At 42.8% G+C, this 24374-nt stretch overlaps 1 protein-coding gene across 1 annotated transcript; it reads right to left on the bottom strand.

The window, feature by feature from the left end:
- Positions 1 to 578: 578 nt before the first annotated feature.
- Positions 579 to 24189, bottom strand: LOC106587476 (anoctamin-5). The gene is made up of 20 exons (XM_014175893.2): positions 23894 to 24189; positions 12321 to 12391; positions 10377 to 10484; positions 9628 to 9696; positions 8504 to 8788; positions 8298 to 8417; positions 8062 to 8177; positions 7491 to 7625; positions 4950 to 5055; positions 4584 to 4644; positions 4314 to 4465; positions 4132 to 4206; positions 3784 to 4012; positions 3347 to 3525; positions 3111 to 3208; positions 2792 to 2913; positions 2469 to 2674; positions 2087 to 2289; positions 1786 to 1891; positions 579 to 1585 (listed from the first exon to the last, which is right to left on the bottom strand). Exons 1-20 carry the CDS (start codon positions 23922 to 23924, stop codon positions 1361 to 1363), a joined length of 2697 nt encoding a protein of 898 aa, XP_014031368.1. The 5' UTR covers positions 23925 to 24189; the 3' UTR covers positions 579 to 1360.
- Between the last annotated feature and the right edge of the window lie 185 nt (positions 24190 to 24374).

Here is a 24374-nt window from a genome sequence, read left to right as displayed (position 1 = left end):
ATTTTCTTTAAAAAACAAGGACATTTCTAAGTGACCCCAAACTTTTGAACGGTAGTGTATCTACAGTAGACGTATGGGTGTATTACCCTCTTGGACCATTACAGTATCTCTATCTATCTAGCATTACCCAGCTGAGAGAAACAGTTTTTAAAAGGGCCACTGCAGTCAAAATGCTGTTTTTCCTGTGTTTTATATCGCAATTGTACAACAGCTGATGAAACTAACACTCTAAAAGTGTGAAAATTTGATCAGTTATTTCCTGATAATTGCTGGTTGAACATACAATATACACAGGACCTCCTAATCATCATGTTTGCTTGGATAGGAGTTTCCGCTTTCCATGGTGACATCACCATGTAGTAAATTGGTTGATAGACCAGATACAAAGAAAGTTCCAAAACTCTCTCTGCCAATAACAGCTAGTTTTGAGTTTTCCCCTCCCCACTCAGACTACTCCCAGACAGTCCTAGCAAAATTCTTGATTGAAAGAATAGTTTAGCTAAAAAGCAATGTTAGCCAATTTTTACAGTAAGGTAGTTAATTGTTACCCAGAAATGATTTGATATTGATATACAAACGGCTGCATCAGGCCTTTAATTTACAGTTTTTGCATCGACTCCCATGAAAATATCTCAAATACATGACAGTAACACAAGGAAAACACATCAAATTTAATGTAGCCCAGCTACAGCAAAATTGAAGCAGATAACATGCCAACATTTGAAGGCAAATAAATTAGATTTTTATATGTTACATTCTATCAAACATGCATATTTCTTTAAAGGTAATTTATTAGATAGCTGCTGATAAAAGCCATGGGATATCTTTGGCAGTCTTTGCTGGACATTTGTTAGTAACATATTATGACATTGTAGTTAAGGTGAGCATTAGATTACATGCTGTATATTGTCTGGTACAATATCATGAATCCCAATAGCATTTAACAAGTTGGCACATACTTTTGTAGGATTCCATAGTATCCTATCACGATCAACACTGGCACTGAATGACTGAATCACTTGCAAGAAACATCATTGCACAGAAGATATGAATCAAGCTGAACAATTGGAGCTTGCATTGCAACAGCATTGGAGGCTGAGAAGATGACGAGATGTGGTCATCGATCAAATTATTCCGTCCCTGCCTCCAATGAAAGTCCTAACATAGGTGAAAAGGTTGAAATCTGCTAGCTGCTCATTAGAAAATGAACAAACAACAAAGCAAAGAGAAACAGTTGATAGGATTGCCCCACTGACAGAAGCCCTTTACTGTACTTCTGTTTGCCATCAGTGGAGGAGCCTTCACAGAAACACCCTCCCAGTTAGGTTAGCCAGGTGGGTGTGAGTTACTGATTGGGGGCCTACAGGCACTCAGATAACACGTCATGCTTGTCGGTGGCAGTGCAGACCTCAGGTTTGGCTTCAATGATAAAACTCTGACTCAGCTGGATCTTGAGCTTCTCCACCTCGTAGTTGTGCAGGTATTCCTGGATGAGGTAACGTTCCCGTTTGATCCGAGCCTTCACCTCGGATGGCACATCCGGGATCAGCCAGGCCACAAAGAACTTCACCACAAACACCACGTGCTGATGGGAAAGGAAGACGTTTTTATACAGAGCATACCATTATCACACACTCACCTTATGAAGTACACAGGATAACATGTTGAAAGACAGTGATAGCAAAGATTGGGCTCTGCTGCATACTGTATATAATAGAGAGAGCACCTGCTAGTTTAGAGTGGAGAAATGTGCTATGTTCCATAGACATACTTTGGATGGCTTACCTCCATGATAATGATGAAGGCCAGTTTGGCTGCCAGGATGTGCCAGAATTGCATAGTGTGGGAGTACTGCCTCTGGTGGCCTGGAGGGTAGCGGTAGTCACGGTACCTGAGACAATATATAGAGCCAATGTCAAGACACAACAACTACATACAATAGTGCTAAACCCCAAGCATTGACCTGTCCTCGGTAAACATCTGGATTAATACAATCACAGCTCCATAGTCAAGACGTCAAGTGAAGTCAAGACAAAGGGTATTTAAATGTGCAAGTGAGTGGCCTGGCATTGCAGTCGCTTCCCACCTGCAGGTGGTGATGAAGGAGCCATTGAACCAGGCAGGAATCGCCCCCTCCTCGGGCGTACTGAGGAGAGGGATCTGGGAGATGTCATACACTGACAGGCTGTTGTTGATGTAGCCACTCATGGTGGCTTCAGAGCCAGGGTGGTAGGCATACAGGTAGACCAGGCGGGGGATCATGTCTGAAGTAAAGGCCATGATGAATGCCTGGGGAGATGAGAGAGCATGAGAGGGGATCCGAGACACATTGAACTATTGAATTACTGTATTTTGATTATACAGTGTATATGAATTATAAAATGGGGCTGTTCAACAATAAAGACATAGATTTGAACACTTGATAACAACAATGTGGCTACAGCTTAATAACATTTAATCCTACTCACATTGGTGACAACGGACAAGATGGCTACCACATTGAGGATCTCCTGCCATGCTCCGATGTTGTGGGCCTTGGCCGCCACAGGCCGGCGGAACTGGGTGGTGAACTTCCAGGCGTCCACTCTGACCTCCAGGATGTTGTTACAGAGGGCCAGCAGGGGGGCCAGGGGGAAAGAGGCCACAAACAGAGTGATGAAGCCAAACTGGATTACTGCAGGAGAGAGAGAGAGAGAGAGAGAGAGAGAGAGAGAGAGCATGTTGATGAACAGCCCTACACAGTCTCCTGTCTATGTGGGAAGAGAGTGGAGTGGGTTAAGGGCCTCCTTACCCATCTCCAGGTACTCATAGAACAGGCCCAGCTGGCTGAAGTTCTGCAGGTCGTGGTCCTGCTCCCAGCGGCTGTACTGGTTTTTCCGGGACTTCCTGCTGCACCACCAGTTCCTCAGCAGCCTGACAGGATATAATATAGATCAAGAGAATATTGAACTCTGAGGAGGGCACGTGTACAAATTACATACTGAATGTCGGACATCTTTAACAAGTTCAAGCTGGTTCACACCCCATGGTGGAGTAAATATGCAACTGAAAGTTCATCGAGGTACATTTCGCAGTCTATCAGAAGTAGGTCAGAGGTCAGTGAAACTCACGGCAGTAGGGCCTCCTGGATGTTCCCACACACCTGCTTCCCTGTCATGACAATCACCAGCTGGGTGGTCAGCTCAATCAGACAGCCTCCTGGGTCACACTTTGACAAGTTACAGTGGGTGTTTAACAGTTAGGTTTGAGCTCAAAACATAAATACTGTGGTTTATTCTTCAAAAGGTGTGAGTTTCATATAGTAGAATGTGTTCATATACTGTAGATGCTGTGTGACAAAGCTCACCTCCTCGTTCCTCAGCCTGCTGTATTTGCCAAACATGTACGTGTAGTTGCCTGGGTAACCCACAAACTTGCCCTTGAAGAAGGCCACGTAGAAACATGAAGAATAGTAGTTGACAAACTGGAAGAGGAACATCTTCATTGTCAACTTGTTTTCATACTCCAGATGTGTCTTGGGAATTTCTGTTGGAGCAAGTAGTTGGAGGTCAAAGCCATTCAAGGCACACCAGCTACCTAAACTAATGGGTGCAATGTACTGCTGAGGTATGAGTGAATTTTTATAGGAGAGAAAATGTAAAAAAAGAAATGAGTAGGAAATGTATAGTTAATGTGACCTGGGGTAAACATCACTTTAACTTGATATGGCATCAGTGTTCCATCTCCCTGCATTTCCTGCTCCTCCTGATCTAATCGCCATGATAGCGAGCTACTCCTCCTCACCCATATCAGTGATCCAGATGGCCACTCGCTCATAGAAGAAGTTAAGGATCATAATGATGACAAAGTTGATAAAGGAGGCGGTGACAGAGGTAGCGAGCTGCGGGGTGATGAGAGAGCCCACCAGATGGATCTTCTTAGTGGGGCTGTCCTTCATGATGCTGGCGAAGGCTGCATACACAGCCAGCCTGTAGACTATCACCCCAGTGATACAGGCCACAATCAGAAGCATCTGTGGAGAATACAAAATCCACATGCTACAGTGCACACATACAGCCAACATATAGTATACTGCACACTGGCGAACAAATTCTTGCAGACACACAGAGTTGGTGTAGTATGTTGGCTTACCCAAAACAGAACAGTAACCCCGGAGAGGCAAAAGCGACCACACTTTTTGGGGAGGGGTAGGTATGGCTCCATTTCCTGCACAATAACAAATAACGGAAAGCCCAGTCAGTAGTTTACATTAAATACTTTAGAATTTGCACAGTATTACAAGTAGTGTGTAATAACCAGTTGTCAGCCCGTACCTGGGTGATCCGGTTGAGTCTCTGGTCAGTACACTTGGTCTCAAACTCCGGGCGGATCTGGAGCTGCTGCTGCTCCTCCTCGAAATCCACCAGGTCCCATTCATACTCCAACTGGGCCTGGCGCCGCTTCCAGAACTCCAGGAACAGAGTCACTGCAGAACCGACAGGGTCATTACACTCTAACAGTAACAGTCTGTCTCCCTCACAAGAGATGTACTGTAATTCTCCAACAGGTTAAATACAGTAACAACAGAGTGGACAAACACTTACCCCAGATCCCCATAAACATGGCAAAGAACACGGTTCCCTCGTTATCAAACAGATGGGATTGCTGGAAGAGAGAACAAGGGACAGGATGAGCGCCTAACCACCCAGAGGAAATGACATGCTGTGCTTTGGCCACAGCAATATGACATACTGCACACTCAGCATGGGAGATTTCACTGGCTTTGATTGACAGGCTGGTTTAAATAATAAGCTAAGCATGCAGAATATTTACACAGCCATTATTTTTTTAAGTGTGAAGAGCCATCAATAATTAGATGCAATGGCTAATCATCAAGAGATTTGATTAGCCAATTGAGGAAAGATTACATTGTGACTGAATGACAGAAAATATTGTGTATGTTCCCTTACCCAGGATGAGAGGCACGTGGAGTTGAGCTTCCAGTAACTACACTTCTTATCACACAGCGGACACATCACAATACTCCCACCAATGCTGGGGTCACAGATCTCCTTACTGTGGGAGAGATAAATAGGAAGAATAGAAAGTGGGAAAGAACATAATACATTTGATATGACGTGACTTTACATGTCTTGTATAGACTGACAAAGTTGTGTGATTTAGTGTACTGTTGGATGTGCAACAACAAAGATGTCTTTTTTTTACACAATTATTATTAATATACTGAATACACACCATTAGGTGTGTGTGTGTATGAGAGCCCACTTGGGCATGATTCAAAGGGTGTGTTTAAACAGGCAGCCCAATAATTTGTATATTGAACAATGAGATCAGATCTCATTTATTGTTACTTTTTTTAACTTTGATACTTTTTGTACTTTTTTTTCTTCTTTTAAACTCGGACTGTCACGCCCTGACCATAGAGAGCCATTGGTTCTCTATGGTGTTGTAGGTCAGGGCGTGACTAGGGGGTGTTCTAGTCAATTATATTTCTATGTTTGGGTTTGAGTATGGTTCCCAATTAGAGGCAGCTGATTATCGTTGTCTCTAATTGGGGATCATACTTAAGGAGTCCCTGTTCCTACCTGCATTGTGGGATGTTGTTTTTGTGTTAGTGTGTTGAGCACTATGACTTCATGGTTGTTGTTTTCTTAGTTTCACTGTATATTAAAAGATGTGGAACTCAACTCACGCTGTGCCTTGGTCCGTCCTTTCCGACGAGCGTGACACAGACAAAACAGAGATGCTAGTTCTAGGTCCCAAGAAACAAAGAGATCTTCTGTTGGATCTGACAATTAATCTAGATGGTTGTACAGTCATCTCAAACAAAACTGTGAAGGACCTTGGTGTTACTCTGGACCCTGATCTCTCTTTTGACAAACATATCAAGAATATTTCAAGGACAGCTTTTTTCCATCTTCATAACATTGCAAAAATCAGAAACTTTCTGTCCTAAAATGATGTAGAAAAATGTATCCATGCTTCTGTCACTTCTAGATTAGACTACTGCAATGCTCTACTTTCCGGCTACCCGGATAAAGCACTAAATAAACTTCAGTTAGTGCTAAACACGGCTGCTGGAATCTTGACTAGAATCAAAAAATGTGATCATATTACTCCAGTGCTAGCCTCTCTACACTGGCTTCCTGTTAAGGCTAGTGCTGGAATGGTCTGCCTATCCATGTGAGAAACGCAGACTCCGTCTCAACCTTTAAGTCTTTATTGAAGACTCATCTCTTCAGTAGGTCCTATGATTGAGTGTAGTCTGGCCCAGGGGTGGGAAGGTGAACGGAAAGGCACTAGAGCAACGAACCACCCTTGCTGTCTCTGCCTGGCTGATTCCCCTCTCTCCACTGGGATTCACCGTAACCCTATTACGGGGGCTGAGTCACTGGCTTACTGGTGGTCTTCTATGCTGTCCCTAGGAGGGGTGCGTCACTTGAGTGGGTTGAGTCACTGACGTGATCTTCCTGTCCGGGTTGACGCCCCCCTCGCGTTCGTGCAGCGGTGGAGATCTTCGTGGGCTATACTCAGCCTTGTCTCAGGGTAGTAGGTTGGTGGTTGAAGACATCCCTCTAGTAGTGTGGGGGCTGTGCTTTGGCAAAGTGGGTGGGGTTATATCCTGCCTGTTTAGCCCTGTCCGGGGGTATCGTTGGACAGGGCCACAGTGTCTCCCGACCCCTCCTGTCTCAGCCTCCAGTATTTATGCTGCAAAGGTTTATGTGTCGGGGGCTAGGGTCAGTCTGTTATATCTGGAGTATTTCTCCTGTCTTATCTGGTGTCCTGTGTCCTCTCTTTCTCTCTCTCGGAGGACCTAAGCCCTAGGACCATGCCACAGGACTACATGGCATGATGACTCCTTGCTGTCCCCAGTCCACCTGGTCATGCTGCTGCTCCAGTTTCAACTGTTCTGCCTGCGGAACCCTGACCTGTTCACCGGACGTGCTACCTCGTCCCAGACCTGCTGTTTTGGACTCTCTCTCTCTTCCACACCTGCTGTCTCTAACTCTGAATGATCGGCTATGAAAAGCCAACTGACATTTACTCCTGAGGTGCTGACCTGTTGCACCCTCTACAACCACTGTGATTATTATTATTTGACCCTGCTGGTCATCTATGAACTTTTCAACATCTTGGCCATGTTCTGTTATAATCTCCACCTGGCACAGCCAGAAGAGGACTGGCCACCCCTCAGAGCCTGGTTCCTCTCTAGGTTTCTTCCTAGTTTCTGGCCTGTCTAGGGAGTTTTTCCTAGCCACCGTGCTTCTACATCTGCATTGCTTGCGGTTTGGGGTTTTAGACTGGGTTTCTGTACAGCACTTTGTGACATCGGCTGATGTAAATAGGGCTTTATAAATACATTTGATTGATTGATCTTCTGTCAATAATTGGGCAAAATATTAGAATTGGGCTGCCTGTTTAAATGCAGACAATTAACTGTTTTCCTATTTTTCAAATAAGGCACCTTTCTGCCCCCTGGTGGTACTAACCTTGTTAAATTGTCATCATAGCTTAGCACACCATAGGTAAAACATATTACGCCCATGACCGCAGCAAAGAACAACATCTCTGTGTAGAAGCCCAGCCAGGCAAAGTAGATCCCAATCTTCTCCCCATAATACTTCCTGTTAACAACACAGAGATAATTCAACTTATTTGGCATTAGGGAGTAGGGACGCAAACTGTTCACGCTGCTCGTTGGTGGAGAGAATGTTGCAGGTTTAAAGCAAATTTTCATGCAATTCTATACATTTTGCCATGTATAATGTGTATTCATGTGATATGAGTAACAATTATTACAACAATATCTATGGGATAAAAAAACATCAGCTGACATTTCTGACAAGTTATAAATAGCTCTCTAAGATATACAATCACTGACATGACAAGAGGAACTGATGATGCACTACCCAATTTCGAAATTGTACCTTGTGCATTCTACTATTACAACTTTCAAGAGTTCGCCCCCCCTCCCTCCCTCCCCTCCCCCCGTTATAGACGTAGATCTCTGTGTCTATGCATGAGGGAAATGTAACCGATGTCCAGCCGATGTTGTCTTACCTGATGAGGTTGAGGGGCTGCTCCTTGTAGAAACAGAGGAACCTAGCCCAATTCTTATAGAGGTGGTAGCGTTCGCTCTCACACTGCTCATTTGTGTTCCTCTCCCAGTATCGACACTGACAGCATAGAGGACAGGAGAATAAACAGTTCTAGTTTAGAAAGAATCTGACATCCTCACATGAAATCTACTGTGAGTATGTTGATGTGATGTAGGTGGGGCGTCACATGTTTCTTACATCATGAAGTGGGAAGGCTGAGGTGTAGGTCCCGTTGTTCAGCAACCGCTTGATACCTTTCTTGTCTGTCTCCTTGCGGTCCTCTTTATAGTACGGACAGCGAGACAGGATGTAGTACACCTGACAGGAAGGGACATCAGATCAGTGTGTGTGTGTGTGTGTGTGTGCGCGTCTCTCTGGATTCTGTGTTAAGATACTATACTCACTATTCTGTTGCGTGTGGAGGGGGGGAAGAAGGTGTCTTGGTTTTTGATGAGGAAGAAGTCTATCTTGTCCTTATCAAATGGAGAGGTGAAGTAGTCAGGCTGTGGGCGCATCACCTTCTCTGGCAGGCGGAACGGTCGGGAGAGCCACTCTAGTGGAACGTCCTGTCCATGGGGGATGTCGCTTTCCTTAAAGGGAACCTTGATCTTCAGCACGTCAGCGTAGGTGGCCAACACCTCCCACGGGGCGTGGATCTTCAGGAAGTACGTTTTCAGATCATCCGAGTCCTAAGAGGAATGTGTTAAGAGAGGACAGAGCGAGGCAATTTGACTGACCATACAATTTAAGCACAAAACAGAGGAATCATTTAAAATATTGAGTACATTTATTAATTATATAACATTTATGATATTTTATAAATTTTCCATTTGAATATAGTACACATTTTCACCTAAAAGTTTGTAAAGAAAACAGAAACACTGTCTGTACAAAATATTAGGAACAGCTTCCTAATATTGAGTTATTTTATTTTTACCCTCAGAACAGCCTCAATTCATCGAGGCATGGACTACAAGGTGACTTCAATGCTTCCCACAGTTGTGTCAAGTTGGCTGGATGTCCTTTGGGTGGTGGACCATTCTTGATACACACAGGAAACTGCTGAGCGTGAAAAACCCAGGTGCGTTGCAGTTCTTGACACACACCAACCTGTTTACCTGGCACGTACTACCATACCCCGTTCAAAGGCACTTAGATCTTTTGTCTTGCCGATTCACCATCTGAATGGCTCACATACACAATCCATGTCTCAATTGTCTCAAGGCTTAAATATCCTTCTTTAACCTGTCTCCTCCCCTTCATCTACACTGATTGAAGGGATCATATAAGGTAAGCTTTCACCTGGATTCACCTGGTCAGTCTATGTCATGGAAAGAGCAGGTGTTCCTAATGTTCTGTACACTCAGTATATGTTAAACACCCTTCTACCACTGAGGAAAGAAGACTGTGGAGTGAAATTCCCCTTTAAGAAAGCTCTGCTGAGATATTCCCCACTTTGCAGTAATGTGATGTGCTGCTGCATGATGACCACTAGAGGACACCAGCGTGCCACGGATGGGTAACTCACCGATTTATCCTCAGTCTCAAGCTCCAGTCCAGCTTTCTTAAGGTTGGCCTCCATCTCCCTCCTCCTCTCCTGTACAAATACAGAAACAGACACACATGCACTTTGCGCAATAGCAAGGACCAGGGCAGAAAAGCATTTATCCTTGTATCTCCCCCTCTATCATCGCTGCTATCACTTTATCCTTCCATCCATCCTCATATTCTAACTTCCCCATTCATTCTCATAATTTTTCCTTGTGAGGATCCATTTTGTTCTTGTAGAAGCTCTGTTGAAAGACTGGCTGGCACCAGTCACAGCATTCTCAAAGTCCAAAAATCACAGGCTAGAAGGCCTTGTAATAATGACATTTGGTCTGTCTATGGTCTGTCTGTGGCATGAAATCTTTGCTTCTCTGTCAAGAAAGAGGTGATGCAATTACCCCAACAACAAAGTTTCAACCACTGGGAACTTATCAGCCACTTCCTTTTAGCCACCTTCGCCTCTTACCGCCCTGATTCAGGCTGATTATGAGTCATGGTCACGTGGTCAGTTGACCCCAGACACTGTCTTTACTGTGACAAAACGTTTTGCAACGGAAAACGAAAATAGCTGTGTTCTTATTGAAGTCGTTCAGGCTCAAAGCAAGCCTGACCACTCCAAGGTAAATGCTCTGTGCTGTCATGTCCGTGTTGATAAACTGCCATGTGTCTCTCTGTAACCACACAATGCTCTCTGTCTCTGTGTTGATGGTGGTGCGTGATGTTGCCCACCTGCTTCTTCTCTCCATCCTTGTCATCTAGGTAGGACAGTATGAAGTCAATCCTGCGAACCCCGTCCCTGAAGAACACGGTGTCTTTGTTCTGCTGTAGTCTGTCAGTCTGGAGGGCAGACAGAGAAGAGTGTCAGAACACTAACCCACACAAACTATTTCTCTCCTCCTCCTATGAACAGAGAACATCTGTTAACTGAATGTGACGATGCATGTTAAAAGCACATTAAAAGTACATGGTCATAGTTTAGTATATAGTTTAGGACACGCCCAAAATTAAATAAACACATTTATTTTGTAATGAGTGTGGACTTTCTCTCTTTTGAGTGGTTTGTCTTATGTAACTTGAATAGGAGTTAGGAAGGAAGGATCCTGGACATTTTCCAGTGAAGGCATGCCTATCATTATACTAAACGTAGCCCTCAACTATGGGAAGCAAAGTGGTACATACTGCACTAGGGCCTGAAATGAACTTTTTGGTTTTTATAATAACGTTAAACCTAGTCTTGATATTCTCAGATCATCCCAGACCAGTATACAGCCACTTCTTGATTCAAGCCCCAAACCTGGCACTGACAATGCTCTTCAATCCCAATGCTCCACACTCCAGTTTGCCAGGGTCCAGTTTCTCAGTTCAACACTCCACACTCCAGTTTATTTATAAGCATAATAAACATGTGCAGGAGAACGCACCCTTGTTAAAAAGTAAAATGCTTGTGAAATTCAGGAGATTGTATATACAGTGGGTTAAAGGCTGTTTCTCAACTAGGTTTGTTTACTCCTGGTTTTATTCCACCTGAGGGGTACAGCTAAGTATTTACAGTGCAATGCCCTGCAGTCAGGACGACAGAGGGGAAAAAACCTTATCGACACAGCCTTGGACCTGGAGTGGAGGAAAATGGCTTTTCTTGATCCAATCGGCTAAGATTATGTTCACCAATTCCAGGTCTTACATCATCTTCTGAACCTCAATTGTGAAGAAGGATTGCCTGTGTGGGGTCTGTTTCAACATGCGACTAGGAGGAAAAGCGCTTCAGTCCAATTAGCTTAGTGTGCGACAAAACACAGGTGGGTCACTATATACAGCAGTATGCTGGTTCTGGAGGATACACTGCGATCGGGAAGAGAAACAGAGCACATCCCCTTTTTGTTTATCAGCCCCCACACCCACAAACAGGGAGGAAGGAAAGAGGGTGTGGATACAGCATATAATTCCCATTATCATCAAGAGAATTAGGTTGTGGAAAGCATATTAGAACAGTTTGAAATGTATGGCCTTCCACCTTTATGTGTCAAAGCATGCTTGAATATGAGTGAGAGAGAAAATGTTCAAGTTCCCTAGTTCTTGAACAACAGATTAATGCTGGATAGAGAACACGGACACAGACACAAAACAAACACAGTAATATTCTCTCTGTAGGCAGTATTTTAGTGTGTCCTTATTGCCTGGGGAGAGATGATCTGATAAAGAGAGGAGCTCTCTGAGAGACACTGAGGTCTTGTGACTGAACAATGAGAACAGTAGTAGAAAGAGGTCAGTTGTTCCAACTTAGGCAAGGTACACAAAGGCATGCAAAACAACCTCTTTTCAATACACACTCACTATTGAACAAGAATATTGATCATGGATGAGGATTGATCAAGCATGTGGAGGAAGTCTAAAAACAAAACACATAATCATACATTTCTTACAACCAAATACACACATAAGTGCAAAATGTATCTACTAATCCAGTATACCTTCAAAATTTCGTTAACCTTTATCATGTAAATCATTTGATGTGTTTTATGTTTGTTGCAGCTTTCAATTCATTTGCCCGTTGCATTGCAGAACACTGCTGCATTACAGCACAGAGAGCTTGGGAAGTCATCTAGGGCAGGGATATGTTAATGTAGAGGGAAAGGAGAGTGTCCAGGCAGGTCAACATGGGGTCATGGGACTCACCTCTGTGTGTCCAGGTAGCTGTGTTCCTCCGTCCTCTATAGAGTTATTAAGACTGTGGCCATTACATTCCTCTGTGTAGAGAAAATAAACACGAGCAGAGATTAGTTCCCATAAGGGCAATCTGCAGTTGCTACATACATTTTTGGATTTATAGGATATATAGTATAATGATATACTGCATATGAGTCCATTGATTCTTGAATAATATAACTTATACATGCCTCATGAGCTTAGTTTAACTGTCACACCCCATCAGAACCCAAAATATAAACTAGTTTTAATCCAATTTTGGTAAATATTGTAAATGTAAACAAACACAGTATAGTCTCAAAACATGGTTAAAACTATAATGTTGATATCTTGGCAGGTCAGTCCTTGCATCTATCCCACTGGGCAAAACCTGGTTGAATCAATGTTGTTTCTACATAATTTCAATTTTAAAAAAAAATGTGATGACATTGAATCATTGTGGAAAACTGAATGGATTTGTAAAAAGTCATCAACATAAGGGAATCCAACTTTTAACCTAAATCCAATGTCATGGTGAATTCACGTTAGTTGACAACTCAAACAAATGTAAATAAAAAATGTATGTTGAACTGAGGTCTGTGCCCAGAGGGATAGGTCTAAGGATTGCCCCTTTAACAGAAAACTATTTACAATGTACAAATGACATAGTGATATGTGTACAGAAATGTGTAACCAGTCATTTATTTGAGAGAAAGCAATGGGTTATTTGTCTATATATTTTACATAATTATTCCAGCCTCATCACACCAACTAGCCTAATAGGTCATATGAGATACAACATACACTTGATATGAAAATGTCAAACTTGTTCCCTGTGGTCATGTATGATACCTTCACTAAATACAGTCAATTGGCTAAATAAATTCTAGAAAAATAAAGCTGTTATTTAACTAAAATGACTGTGTAATGTCATCAGATACACTACATAAAGCCCATGAAATCCCATGACCCATCCCTCTGTTTCCATCCACATTCCTTTTCGACAGATTTGCCAATGATTTTGCAGATGATCGAGTCGGTCTCCCTCCTATTACGTAATACTTCTATATTGAGAGGAGGGATTGCTGATGTGAAGAAAACAGCATTAGTCTGTCACTGGAACTGTGTTGTGGTCAGATGTCAGAACACCCCAACACAACACTGTGTTGACATGGACTGCCCTCAGGGCAACAGCATGGTGAAATAGACATGAAGACACTCACTCACTCAAGAGCTCTCAGAGATAAAACCAGGGGAAAGAACTAAACACATATACCTATAAAGACCCACTATCACAAAAGCACACTTTCCATCTGGAGACACACAGACAGAAACACACAGCATTCCAGCAGCAGAGCAGTGCACTCCCCCAGCCTGGCAGAAACCGCTAGAGGGAATGTGCTCATGTTGCAGCGCAGCCTGCCGCCTGTTTTTTTCTGAATGCTGGGAAACAAGCACTTCCTGTGGGGAGGTTAGGCCTCTACGTACACGGAGGGATGGGGGAGGGGGCAGCAGCCCAGTCAGAGGCCCTGTAGTTCCCTCAGACGTAACACAATCTAGCTTACCACAGGAAGGATTCCTTCTGCCCTGAGCCTTTCTTTCATTGGACGAGGGGGATATTTTTAAAGAACCAGAGGTTTGACTGAGTGCCTTGCAAGCCAATGAGAGGCTCGAGGGAGCCGCTCTCTACAGCTGAGAGGTAAATTATAGAGACAACTCATGAGGTAGGAATGATGTTGAGACTGCCAGCCAGCCAGATGAGTCTGAGCACAAGCATCCCTAACCCCCATGAAGGTCAAACAAGCAGAGGGATTTTCCAAAGAAGCTGTGATGATTGTACTGCTAACAGTCATTATCAGTCCAGAGCTGAGCAAACACAGAGAGAGAGTGAGTGTGTTACCAAACAGGGACAAGGCCACTTTTATTAGAAATGTATAGATAGCAGCACATCCACACACATGCAAAATCACACAGTATAGTATACGCATAGTATACATACGTTCACATACACTTCAGCTTCAACCAACACACATTTTTCAATGTTTTCAAAAATGAATACAATGGGAGACACATATCCTCAAATACAGAATGGTTTAACACATAAATATAAATACACTATTGTTTGTATATATCCCATATATTTAAAGTATGTGGACACCCCTTCAAATTAGTGGATTCGGCTATTTCAGCCACACCCGTTGTATAAGTGTATAAAATCGAGCACACAGCCATACAATCTCCATAGACAAACATTGGCAGCAGAATGGCCTTACTGAAGAGCTCTGTGACTTTCAAAGTGGCACTGTCATAGGAGGCCACCTTTTAAAATGTCTGCTCTGCTAGAGCTGCCCCGGTCACTGTAAGTGCTGTGAAGTGAAAACGTCTAGGAGCAACAACGGCTCAGCCGCGAAGTGGTAGGCCACACAAGCTCACAGAACGGGACCGTCGAGTGCTGAAGCGCGTAAAAATCGTCTGTCCTCGGTGGCAACACTCACTACCGAGTTCCAAACTGCCTCTGGAAGCAACGTCAGCACAATAACTGTTTATCGGGAGCTTCATAAAATGGGTTTCCATGGCCGAGCAGCCGCACACAAATCTAAGACCACCATGCGCAATGCCAAGCGTTGACTGGAGTGATGTAAAGCTTGCCACCATTGGACTCTGGAGCAGTGGAAACACGTTCTCTGGAGGGATGAATCATGCTTCACCATCTGGCAGTCCGACGGACGAATCTAGGTTTTGCGGATGCTAGGAGAACGCTACCTGCCTCAATGCATAGTGCCAACTGTAAAATTTGGTGGAGGAGGAATAATGGTTTGGGGATGTTTTTCATGGTCCAGGCTAGGCCCCTTAGTTCCAGTGAAAGGAAATCTTAACGCTACATCATACAATGACATTCTAGGTGATTCTGTGCTTCCAACTTTGTGACAACAGTTTGGGGAAGTCCCTTTCCTGTTTCAGCATGACAATGCCCCCATGCACAAAGCGAGGTCCATACAGAAATGGTTTGTCGAGATCGGTGTGGAAGAACTTGACTGGCCTGCACAGAGCTCTGACCTCAACCCCATCGAACATCTTTGGGATGCATTGGAAAGCCGATTGCGAGCCAGGCCTAAATCGCCCAACATCAGTGCCCGACTTTACTTATCCTCTTGTGGCTGAATGGAAGAAAGTCCCCCCAGCAATGTTCCAACTTCTAGCGGAAAGCCGTCCCAGACGGGTGGAGGCTGTTATAGCACCAAAGGGGGGACCAACTCCATATTAATGCCCATGATTTTGGAGTGAGATGTTCGACGAGCAGGTGTCCACATACTTTTGGTCATGTAGTGTGCCACCTCCTGGAACTAGACCCACATTCAGATAGTAGGAGATCCACTAGTGAAGATGTACATCTAAATAACACCCACTGTCTGCAGAACACCAACTTACTGTAAACACGTCTGTAGTCTCCAGCACACTAAATTAAACTGACATTGATAACCCCATTGATGAATTCCTAGAGAACATCTCATCCTACTGTAGCTGACCTACAAGTACCTTCAGTGGGTAGTCTGGAGTGATGAATAACTCGCATTGTCTTGCACATCCATTTAAGCAATAAGGTATGAGGGGATGTGGTATATTGCCAATATACCACGGCTAATGGCTGTTCTTATGCACGACGCAACGCAGAGTGCCTGCATACAGCCCCTAGCTGTGGTATATTGGCCATATACAACAACCCCCCCGAGGTGTGTTATTGCTATTATAAACTGGTTACCAACATATTTAGAACATTATTTTTTTTAAAGTCATACCCATGGTATACAGTCTGATATACCACGGCTTTCAGCCAATCATCTTTCAAGGCTTAAACCACCCAGTTCATATGATTTCTTAGGTGCTGGATAAATGCATAAAGTTGTATGCACTCAGTACAGGTGTTCTTTCAGCATCTGTTAGGAGTGTTGGCCTTAAGCCTTGGCCCTAGATCTTTATAAAGGGAGAGATCTAGCAGTTTTCAGCTCATGTTTCCCTTTCTGAAATTTCAAATAACCCACAGACAGATGCACAGATGAAATTATCCCAACAAAATCACACGAAAAAAATATATTTTAAAATGTCAAATATGGTACAGGTAAATTCAATAAATGTAGCATATTGGATTTGAAAGGTCATTTCCTTGCTTCCTATCTAAATCAAATGGAGCGATCCACTGGTAAACCCAAGGCCTTGGCACTCACTCCCAGAGGACCAGAGGATGCAGTGTAGTATAGGGCTGGGTTTGGGTTATGAGGAGCCTGGCTCTGCAGCCGCTGGCATGAAGGGAGGGAGGCTGAGCAGCGAGCAAACAGCACAAGCCTCAGAGTAACCAACAGCAGTACATACAGACACAGCCACTGACTATGAGGTGAGGTTAGGAGAGGATGAAAGGATGGAGGACAGACAGGCGTCACGTTAAGCCTTTCGTCTGCCAGTACCTGTTAATAGGATCATCCTGAATGCTGTCAGCACAGCAGGGCCATCTTCTTCAGAGGAGGGACACAGGACAAAGGGGTTAGTCTGCTTAACAAAGTGCTGCTGGACATTGATAGATGCTTTTATGATATCATAGATACACAAATTCTGAATTAGAATATCTAGAATATCCAGAGTAGCACCACTGACACACGAGCCTCAAAACAAAAAGGCCATGTGTTAAATATGTTTGATATATTCTCTGTTTGGCTCAATCACAGCAAGTGGCAGTGTGAGGACAGGAATACATTATTCCATTTTTATTTGTGCCATAAAGAAGCTGTCACCTTGATGCTGGTGAGGACCTAACAGCACCTGCGTCACCTGCTACCGGTAACACCTGTCTACTTTCCAGTGACAGTCACAGTGCCTTCCTGATTGTCTACTGTTTCAGCCAGATAAACCTTTAGACAGCCTGGTAAATGATGTATTTCATCAGACCAAGCCAATCTGGTTAGTGATTTAAATGGTAATACGAGGCCTGAGCTTTAGGCTACTTTCCTCTAATGAACCTTCTCTTCTGTTTCAGCCTCTGGGCTTCCCCTGTTATTCATGTTTCATGTACAGGATACACATGGCATACCATGTCCAACAAAATGTTTACTTGCAGGTTCCTTCTCGACAATGCAACAACAATAAGGAAATATAAAAATATGAACATAAAGTAAATGGCTAAGTAGAATAAAATGTTTAGCATAAGTATAATACAGGAAGGCACAATTTATCAACAGCAGTTGTGATGTGTGTGTAGCATGCATTTATATGTGTGTGTGTGTGTGTGTGTGTGTGTGTGTGTGTGTGTGTGTGTGTGTGTGTGTGTGTGTGTGTGTGTGTGAAGGTGAGGAGAGTCAGTGCAGGTGGTCAGTCCAGTTCAAGTGTTCAGAAGTCTGATGGCTTTTAGATAGAAACGGTCTCTGAGCCTGTTGGTATCATACCTCATGCTCCAATTCTGTCTGCCCAATGGTAATGAAGTGAAGAGCTGATGGCTGGGTTGTGTTTGGTCCTTGATGATGCTGCAGGCCTTCCTCAGGCACCGTTTTGAGTAGATGTCCTGGAAGGGTGATAGCACGGTTCCAGTGATGTGCTGGGCCGGAGAAATTCCCGACCGTACCAGGCCGTAATGCAACCGGCCAGGATGCTCTCGATGGTGCAGCTGTAATATTTGGAGAGGACCCGGGGTGGCATGTCAAATTTCTTCAGCCGCCTTAGGAAGTAGAGACACTGTTGTGCCCTCTTGACAAGAGTGGTGGTGTTGTTGGTCCATGTCAAGTTCTCTGTGATGTGGATGCTGAGGAACATAAAACTAGTGACTCTCTCTACTGCAGTCCCGTTGATGTGGATCGGGGAATGTTCCATCCCTTCCTGAAGTCAAGAATCAACTCCTTTGTTTTGCTGACGTTGACGGAGAGGTTGCTGTCCTGGCACCACAATGCCAGTTCACTTATCTTATCCCTATAGGCTGACTCATTGTTGTTGGTTATCAGGCCTCCAACCGTGATGTCGTCAGCAAACTTGATGTTGGAGTTGGTGTCGTGCAAAGCCACACAGCCGTTGGTGAACAGGAAGTACAGCAGAGGGCTGAGGACACCCCTGGGGGGCCCCATGTTAAGAGTAAGTGAGGATGAGGTGTTGTTGCCTAACCCCACAGCCTGTGGTCTGCCCATCAGGAAGTCCAGGATCCAGCTGCAGAGGGTGGTGTCCAGACCCAGGGCTCTGAGCATCATATCACAGTTGGCTCTACCAGAGAAAGCTTATTGAAGAAGGAGAAATTGTTCTCTGATGAACTACAAAAGTGCGTCAATCTCATCTCAGGCCAGGGATTCTCACAGTTTATAATAGATAGAAAGACCATTTATAATAGATAAAATGACAGTTTATAATAGATAAAAAAAACAGTTTATAATAGGCATTGTGATGCTGCACAGTGACGCTGTACCCTATTTAATTGGATGGATATCTAGACTAAAGGTTAAAGCATTCCAATATGTCTGTATATACTGTAGGTCAATAAGTACTAAATGGAAATTATTGGCCCATTATGAGCCATTCATCCCCCACATAACTAGAGCTGATTAGTTTATCAGGGAAACACTGTAGACCACAGACATTCACCACATTCTCATTCACTCATGACCAACATGGTAAGATAACCGGCCATATGTCTTATGGCCCTACACACAGCGGATGGAACATCTAGAAGGCCAGCATGTGAGGTTTGTGCAACATTCATCCTATTGTTGAAAGATGTTAGTGTACGAGACACAATGAACCACAGCAATGTCACTATGTTGCTACCATGGCCTGATGTGACCTATTATATCTAAACTCTTATCATCCTTGTAGCTCCAGCTAAAAATAGCACCATGACAGACTGGCTTCTTTTGACTGACTCAAACATACATGACTCCTGGCTCCAATAGTCTAACTATTGACATCATCCCCAAGTTCATTTTCTCAGGGGAAAGACAACACACAGGAAACCTCACTGAAATTACATTAGTTTCCTTACCCTGTAGGAAGAGAGACCAATCCATGTTTTGCTTTTGTTTACCTTGCTGAAGTAACCAAATGCTAACTTTAGGATGTCATGTTTTAAATTAAGCAGCATAGGGCCTATGTTTACGTGGAGGCCATACTCCCAGTGCTAAAGGTAGAAACCCACTGGGCACAGACGTCATTTCAAAATCTAGTTTTGATTTACATTTGGTTGAGTTGTCAACTAACGTGAATTCAACGTGAAATCAACAAAACACCATGCAATTGTAATTAGGTTGTAAATTCTGTGAAAAAAAAGATTAAATTCCCTTTTGTTGATGACTTTTTCAAATCCAGTCAGTTCTCTACGTTGATTCAGCATCATCACATGACATTTTTTTTTTTTTATTACGTGGAAACAACATTGAGTCAACCAGTTTTTGTCCAGTTGGAAAGCTGTTCTGAATCCCTATTCTCACATCGTCTGTTGATGACTTTCTACACATGGAACAAACAAAATCTCCCTTCTTATCTCCAGGATACAATAGGCCTAGTCTCAGAAGGGAACTGTGGCTTGACAAAACCCTGAGAGTTAGATCAGTAGAGTGGACCAATACCCCGGTGCACCTCCCAGCGAGGAATCATGGGCAGAGCAGATAGCAGAATTCATACTTTATCTTCTCTAAAACAGACGTGAAATGTCATCCTTCTAATACTATACTGTTTGAATGAGGCATTCTTGAATAAGGAGGAAAAGTAGAAATGTTAGAATATTACAGATTTTGTCCTTCGGAATTATTCCCCTCATTTTTCTCATCTGCACACTTTGGCCTTGTTGCGTACTACATAATCGCCACTGAGGATATGGCAGAGTACATGAAAACAAACTGTTGTTCTTTGTTCTTCGTAGCTTGTTGCCTGTTCAGATGTGATGCCCAGGCTAACCCACAGATAGAACATGGAATGCTTTGGCACAGAGCTTCCTAAACCCACAAAGCAACACAATCACAAAGCCCACTGTGATCAAGTGCATTGACCAATGTTACTCAAGATTTATATATTCATCTGCTCCTGGCCATTGAAATGTAATTGTGGAAGACCAAAGAAGGGATAATAACCAATTGGAGGTGAAAGGAGAAAAGTCCAGGCGTGTAATGTTTTTATCAGAGAAGTATTTATATGAGAAGTGGGTTAACCCTCTCGCCTATATTCAGATATTCAGATACTACCCACAGTCTGTCTAACTGAGCTATCAAAGAGAAAATATAATTACTCAGCCAGTTTCCATGGCAACACCAGGGCTCCCCCTAGTCTGTGAGCCAAGATGCTTGCCCTCCCCACCAGATATGAAACACCTTAAATGGAAGCGGTGCACAACTGTTTAATACGTTTCTTATTAGATCATCAATGATTAAGGGTGAGTGCTGTAATGCAAAGATGATTATTTAGGCCTAGTTTGTGCCTGACTGCCCCCGATCAAGACCAATTAGGCATGCAGAATTGGAAATACGCTATGAAATGAATAGAGGTTTTACGGCGATAGTGAGAGATGTTGTTTACTTTGAAGAATAGCAGGCCTAATATTTGATAATACTACAGTGCCTTATCGGAACCTTTCAACAAAACTATTTTGGAAATGTAAATGATTTAGAGCCATGAGAGCCATAACAAGGCAGCCAGTGTGAGCATGTGGGTAACATAACTATCAAAATAAATGATTCTGTAATAGAACTGTATTATAGATGCAGGTGAACCTGAAGTCTACTCACATTCAGTCCCTACATAAAACTGTCAACATGGTGATCCACAACACAGACGCACATATAAATAGATCTTCTCTGTTATTGTGCAGGAAGGTTTTCCCTGATAACAGCCAACACAAAGCCGTTGGTGTGAAAGGGCAGTCTATCAACACAGAACTCCACACTATCTAGACCCAGTGTGGGTAGTCAGCCATACTGTGGATATTTACTAACAAGGAGCCTTAACACAAAAGGGCAAGTGACAGATTGTCCTTAAATTAACCTGCTCATTCAACTCACTACATATTAAGAACAGAAATACCTATTGCTCAGAGATAGTGGAACCCCATCGCTTGGCCCCGTTTCTGTAATACCAAAATAAGTCAAATGGACAGCAGAGTCAACAGATTTTTCACCTAATCAACTTGAGGATTCAAACCAGTAACCTTTTAGTTACTGGCCCAACGCTCTTAACCACTAGGCTACCTGCAGCCCTATAGGGGTGAGATGCCAAGAGGGATGTAAACAGTGTGAGAGAGGTTGGAGGGAAGCCTGACTGTTTCCATTCATCAGTAAACTTGCTCCAACTCATTTCATTTCCCAGCAGAGAGACGGATGTAACAATATCTCAAAACCATAATTACTGCGGCGTTATTGAAACCACTTTACTGTCGACATTATGAATGCTCAAGTACTTTTTTCTGTGAAGCCATACATAATACATTGCAGTCTACAAAGTATTTTTAACAAAAGGAACATTTGTAATTGTTCTAATCTGTTTATTACCCACAGCAGCTCTACATTTTCTGAGCTACCTCTCAACCAACAACATTTCATAGAGGGACCCTTGCTACCATGACAGCTTAACACATGGCTGTATTTGGGGACAAAGTCGTCTCTGTGGGCAACTCTGTATAGGCACACTGCCACATTCTCACAAATTGTGACATTTTTGTTATAACAAATGTGATCTAGTAATATATTCTGCATATATTCTGACCTTTACGGCCTATTTGTCACTAAGCACAATTGGAAAAACAGTTGTACTGTTACAGTCCAACTCCTCCCTACAGATCTCTTCAGTGAGTGACTGCTCAGTAAGTCCATAGAATCATGGTCTATTCCCTGTCTATATTGGCACTCAAGGTAGAGAGATTATCAGCAGATAATTGTGTTTAAGTGTTCATGCACTCAATGTTAACAACTATCTGGTCTCCAGCGTGTAATTATGTGAGTATTACCTTGGGACAGTGTGGCACCACACAAAGCAAAGGTTATAGATATGAATTAGAGGCCTACTGACGCCCTTTGACACATCCTGAAACTAGGGAATAACTGAAAACAATTACCAATCCAATTTGTGTTGGATTTTACAAATCCATGATTAGACAGTTAAGGACAACCACATGCGATGGACTGGACATGTCTGTGTTAGCACACCATTGCAGATGTCGACCTATAACTTGTTTCCTTTTCGCCATGAAATTTCACGGAAAACACGAACATAGGACACAGGAGCACAAGAGCATATTAAGGGGAGACATAGGGGAGCAATACTGAGAGCAATACTGAAGTTATAGGGCAGTTAATGGTGTTTAAAAGGGCAGGCATGGACACAACAATGGCCAGTTTCAAGCGGCATTCCTTGTGCAGTGTGGAGTGACTAATAAGTTCTCAATAGAGGGATATAGATAAGCAGAGTGCCCCTTGCATCAGCTTTACTAGGCCTATACATTAGCACAACAGATCAACCTTGCATTGAATAAGACATCCATCTGCAATAATTACTTTATCACAAACCTGCTTGGAAATTATTATAATTACATATTATGAATACTATTTCACTTATTTGGACTCAATACTAATCACTTTGAATGCTGATGTGTAAATCAACAAAGAAATTGCCAAATACATGCCATTTTACAGACTTCTGGAATGAGCTTTAAGTACCTGTCCAGTAAAAATCTCTTTCAAAAGTTAATATTCTGATAACTCATACCCAAATAATGTTGCTGACTCATGTGGCCAAAGCATAAATTGGAGAAAAAAACACTTTAAAAAACCGCCTCAAACTTGTATCTCAAACAGATGTTTTAAAAAAATGCTTGCTATTTCCTTGTAGAGGATCATGTCATCCTCTCGATGGCCAATCAGCAGTCTACTAGCGTAAATATGTTTGGGGACCATATATGCCCACACCATTCCAACGCAGAAAACATAACATACTTAATTGCAATTTTTTGGAAGGAGAACGATTTCACTCATATTGTAATTAATTATTGTCCTATTTCATATAAATCTGGAAACACTGGACAGTTACTTTAATTTGTCAGTTTCTCAAACTTCAAGTTTGTCCTTCTCTCTCCCAGTAGACCTGTCAGCATGTGAATGACGTCATCGCATGTATTTTCAGTCATTTCAGAACTATTTTTCAAACCTTTTCCATTTAGTTGTACAACTGTACAAACACATGAAACTGTTTCCGAAACATAATCTGTTATAAATAACATGTAAATTCCATAACATTTGCGAATCTTTAGGCAAAACATTGTATGTGCCTCTCATCCAGGTAGCCCACTAACGTACAGTGACATATGGCACAGACAGAAGTAATAGCCATTAGCCAAACATTATTCCCGAACCCAAATGATACACAGTGGAATATCTAGTCACAAAACTGATCGAAGTAGCCCATCATTCACCTTTGGTTGGATGTGTTTCCTTGAGCATTTTCTGAAAGCGCTGTAGTAAACTTCTTAATTAATAGCCAATAAAAACAAAGATTATGGTATAGCCTACGTTTACCGTGTATATTACCAAAGTAGATTAATCTATGAATGTGTTTTTTACCTCCAATCTGGGAGTCCATTGCGCTCTTCATTTCGATCAAAATTTAATCCCTTGCCTTTCCCGTTATTCTTCTCATCTCCACCGACTATAAGGAAGGAGTTGCTTTTTCTTTAAAGTGAGGACGGAGAGAGAGGATGCCACCCTACGACTCGAACCTCGACCCACTGTATTTGAGTTTGAGGCTTGGGTTTCACACCAAAATCAATGATTCTGACGTTCATTGGCTGAAAGAATAGCCCAACATTGTCTTGACATATCCTATCATATTATGATTGCACTCATACTGCTTCTCTATCCACGATACATATTAAAGGGGAGTGGCAAAACCAAGCACATTCTGTCGGCAAATCATTGTGCTTGGGAATTAGTGCATCATGCATTTTACCATGTGAATGGCCTCAAACTTGATGTTTGGTCATTTTGTACGGTTTTGAAAACCCTTCAATTCTCACCAAATTAATAAATATTTTGTACAGCCTAA

The sequence above is a fragment of the Salmo salar genome, chromosome ssa26 (assembly GCF_905237065.1).
Source record: "Salmo salar chromosome ssa26, Ssal_v3.1, whole genome shotgun sequence".
Taxonomy (NCBI): Eukaryota; Metazoa; Chordata; class Actinopteri; order Salmoniformes; family Salmonidae; genus Salmo; species Salmo salar.
This window is presented reverse-complemented; position numbering and strand designations above follow the sequence as displayed.

Excerpts from the sequence above, each read along its gene's own strand:
- LOC106587476 (XM_014175893.2), bottom strand. The coding sequence starts at position 23,924 with ATGAAGAGCGCAATGGACTCCCAGATTGGAG. Across the intron at positions 8,789-9,627 it reads TTGAGACTGAGGATAAATCG|GACTCGGATGATCTGAAAAC; the intron begins GTGAGTTACCCA and ends CATTCCTCTTAG. Across the intron at positions 4,645-4,949 it reads CCACGTGCCTCTCATCCTGG|CAATCCCATCTGTTTGATAA; the intron begins GTAAGGGAACAT and ends TCTCTCTTCCAG.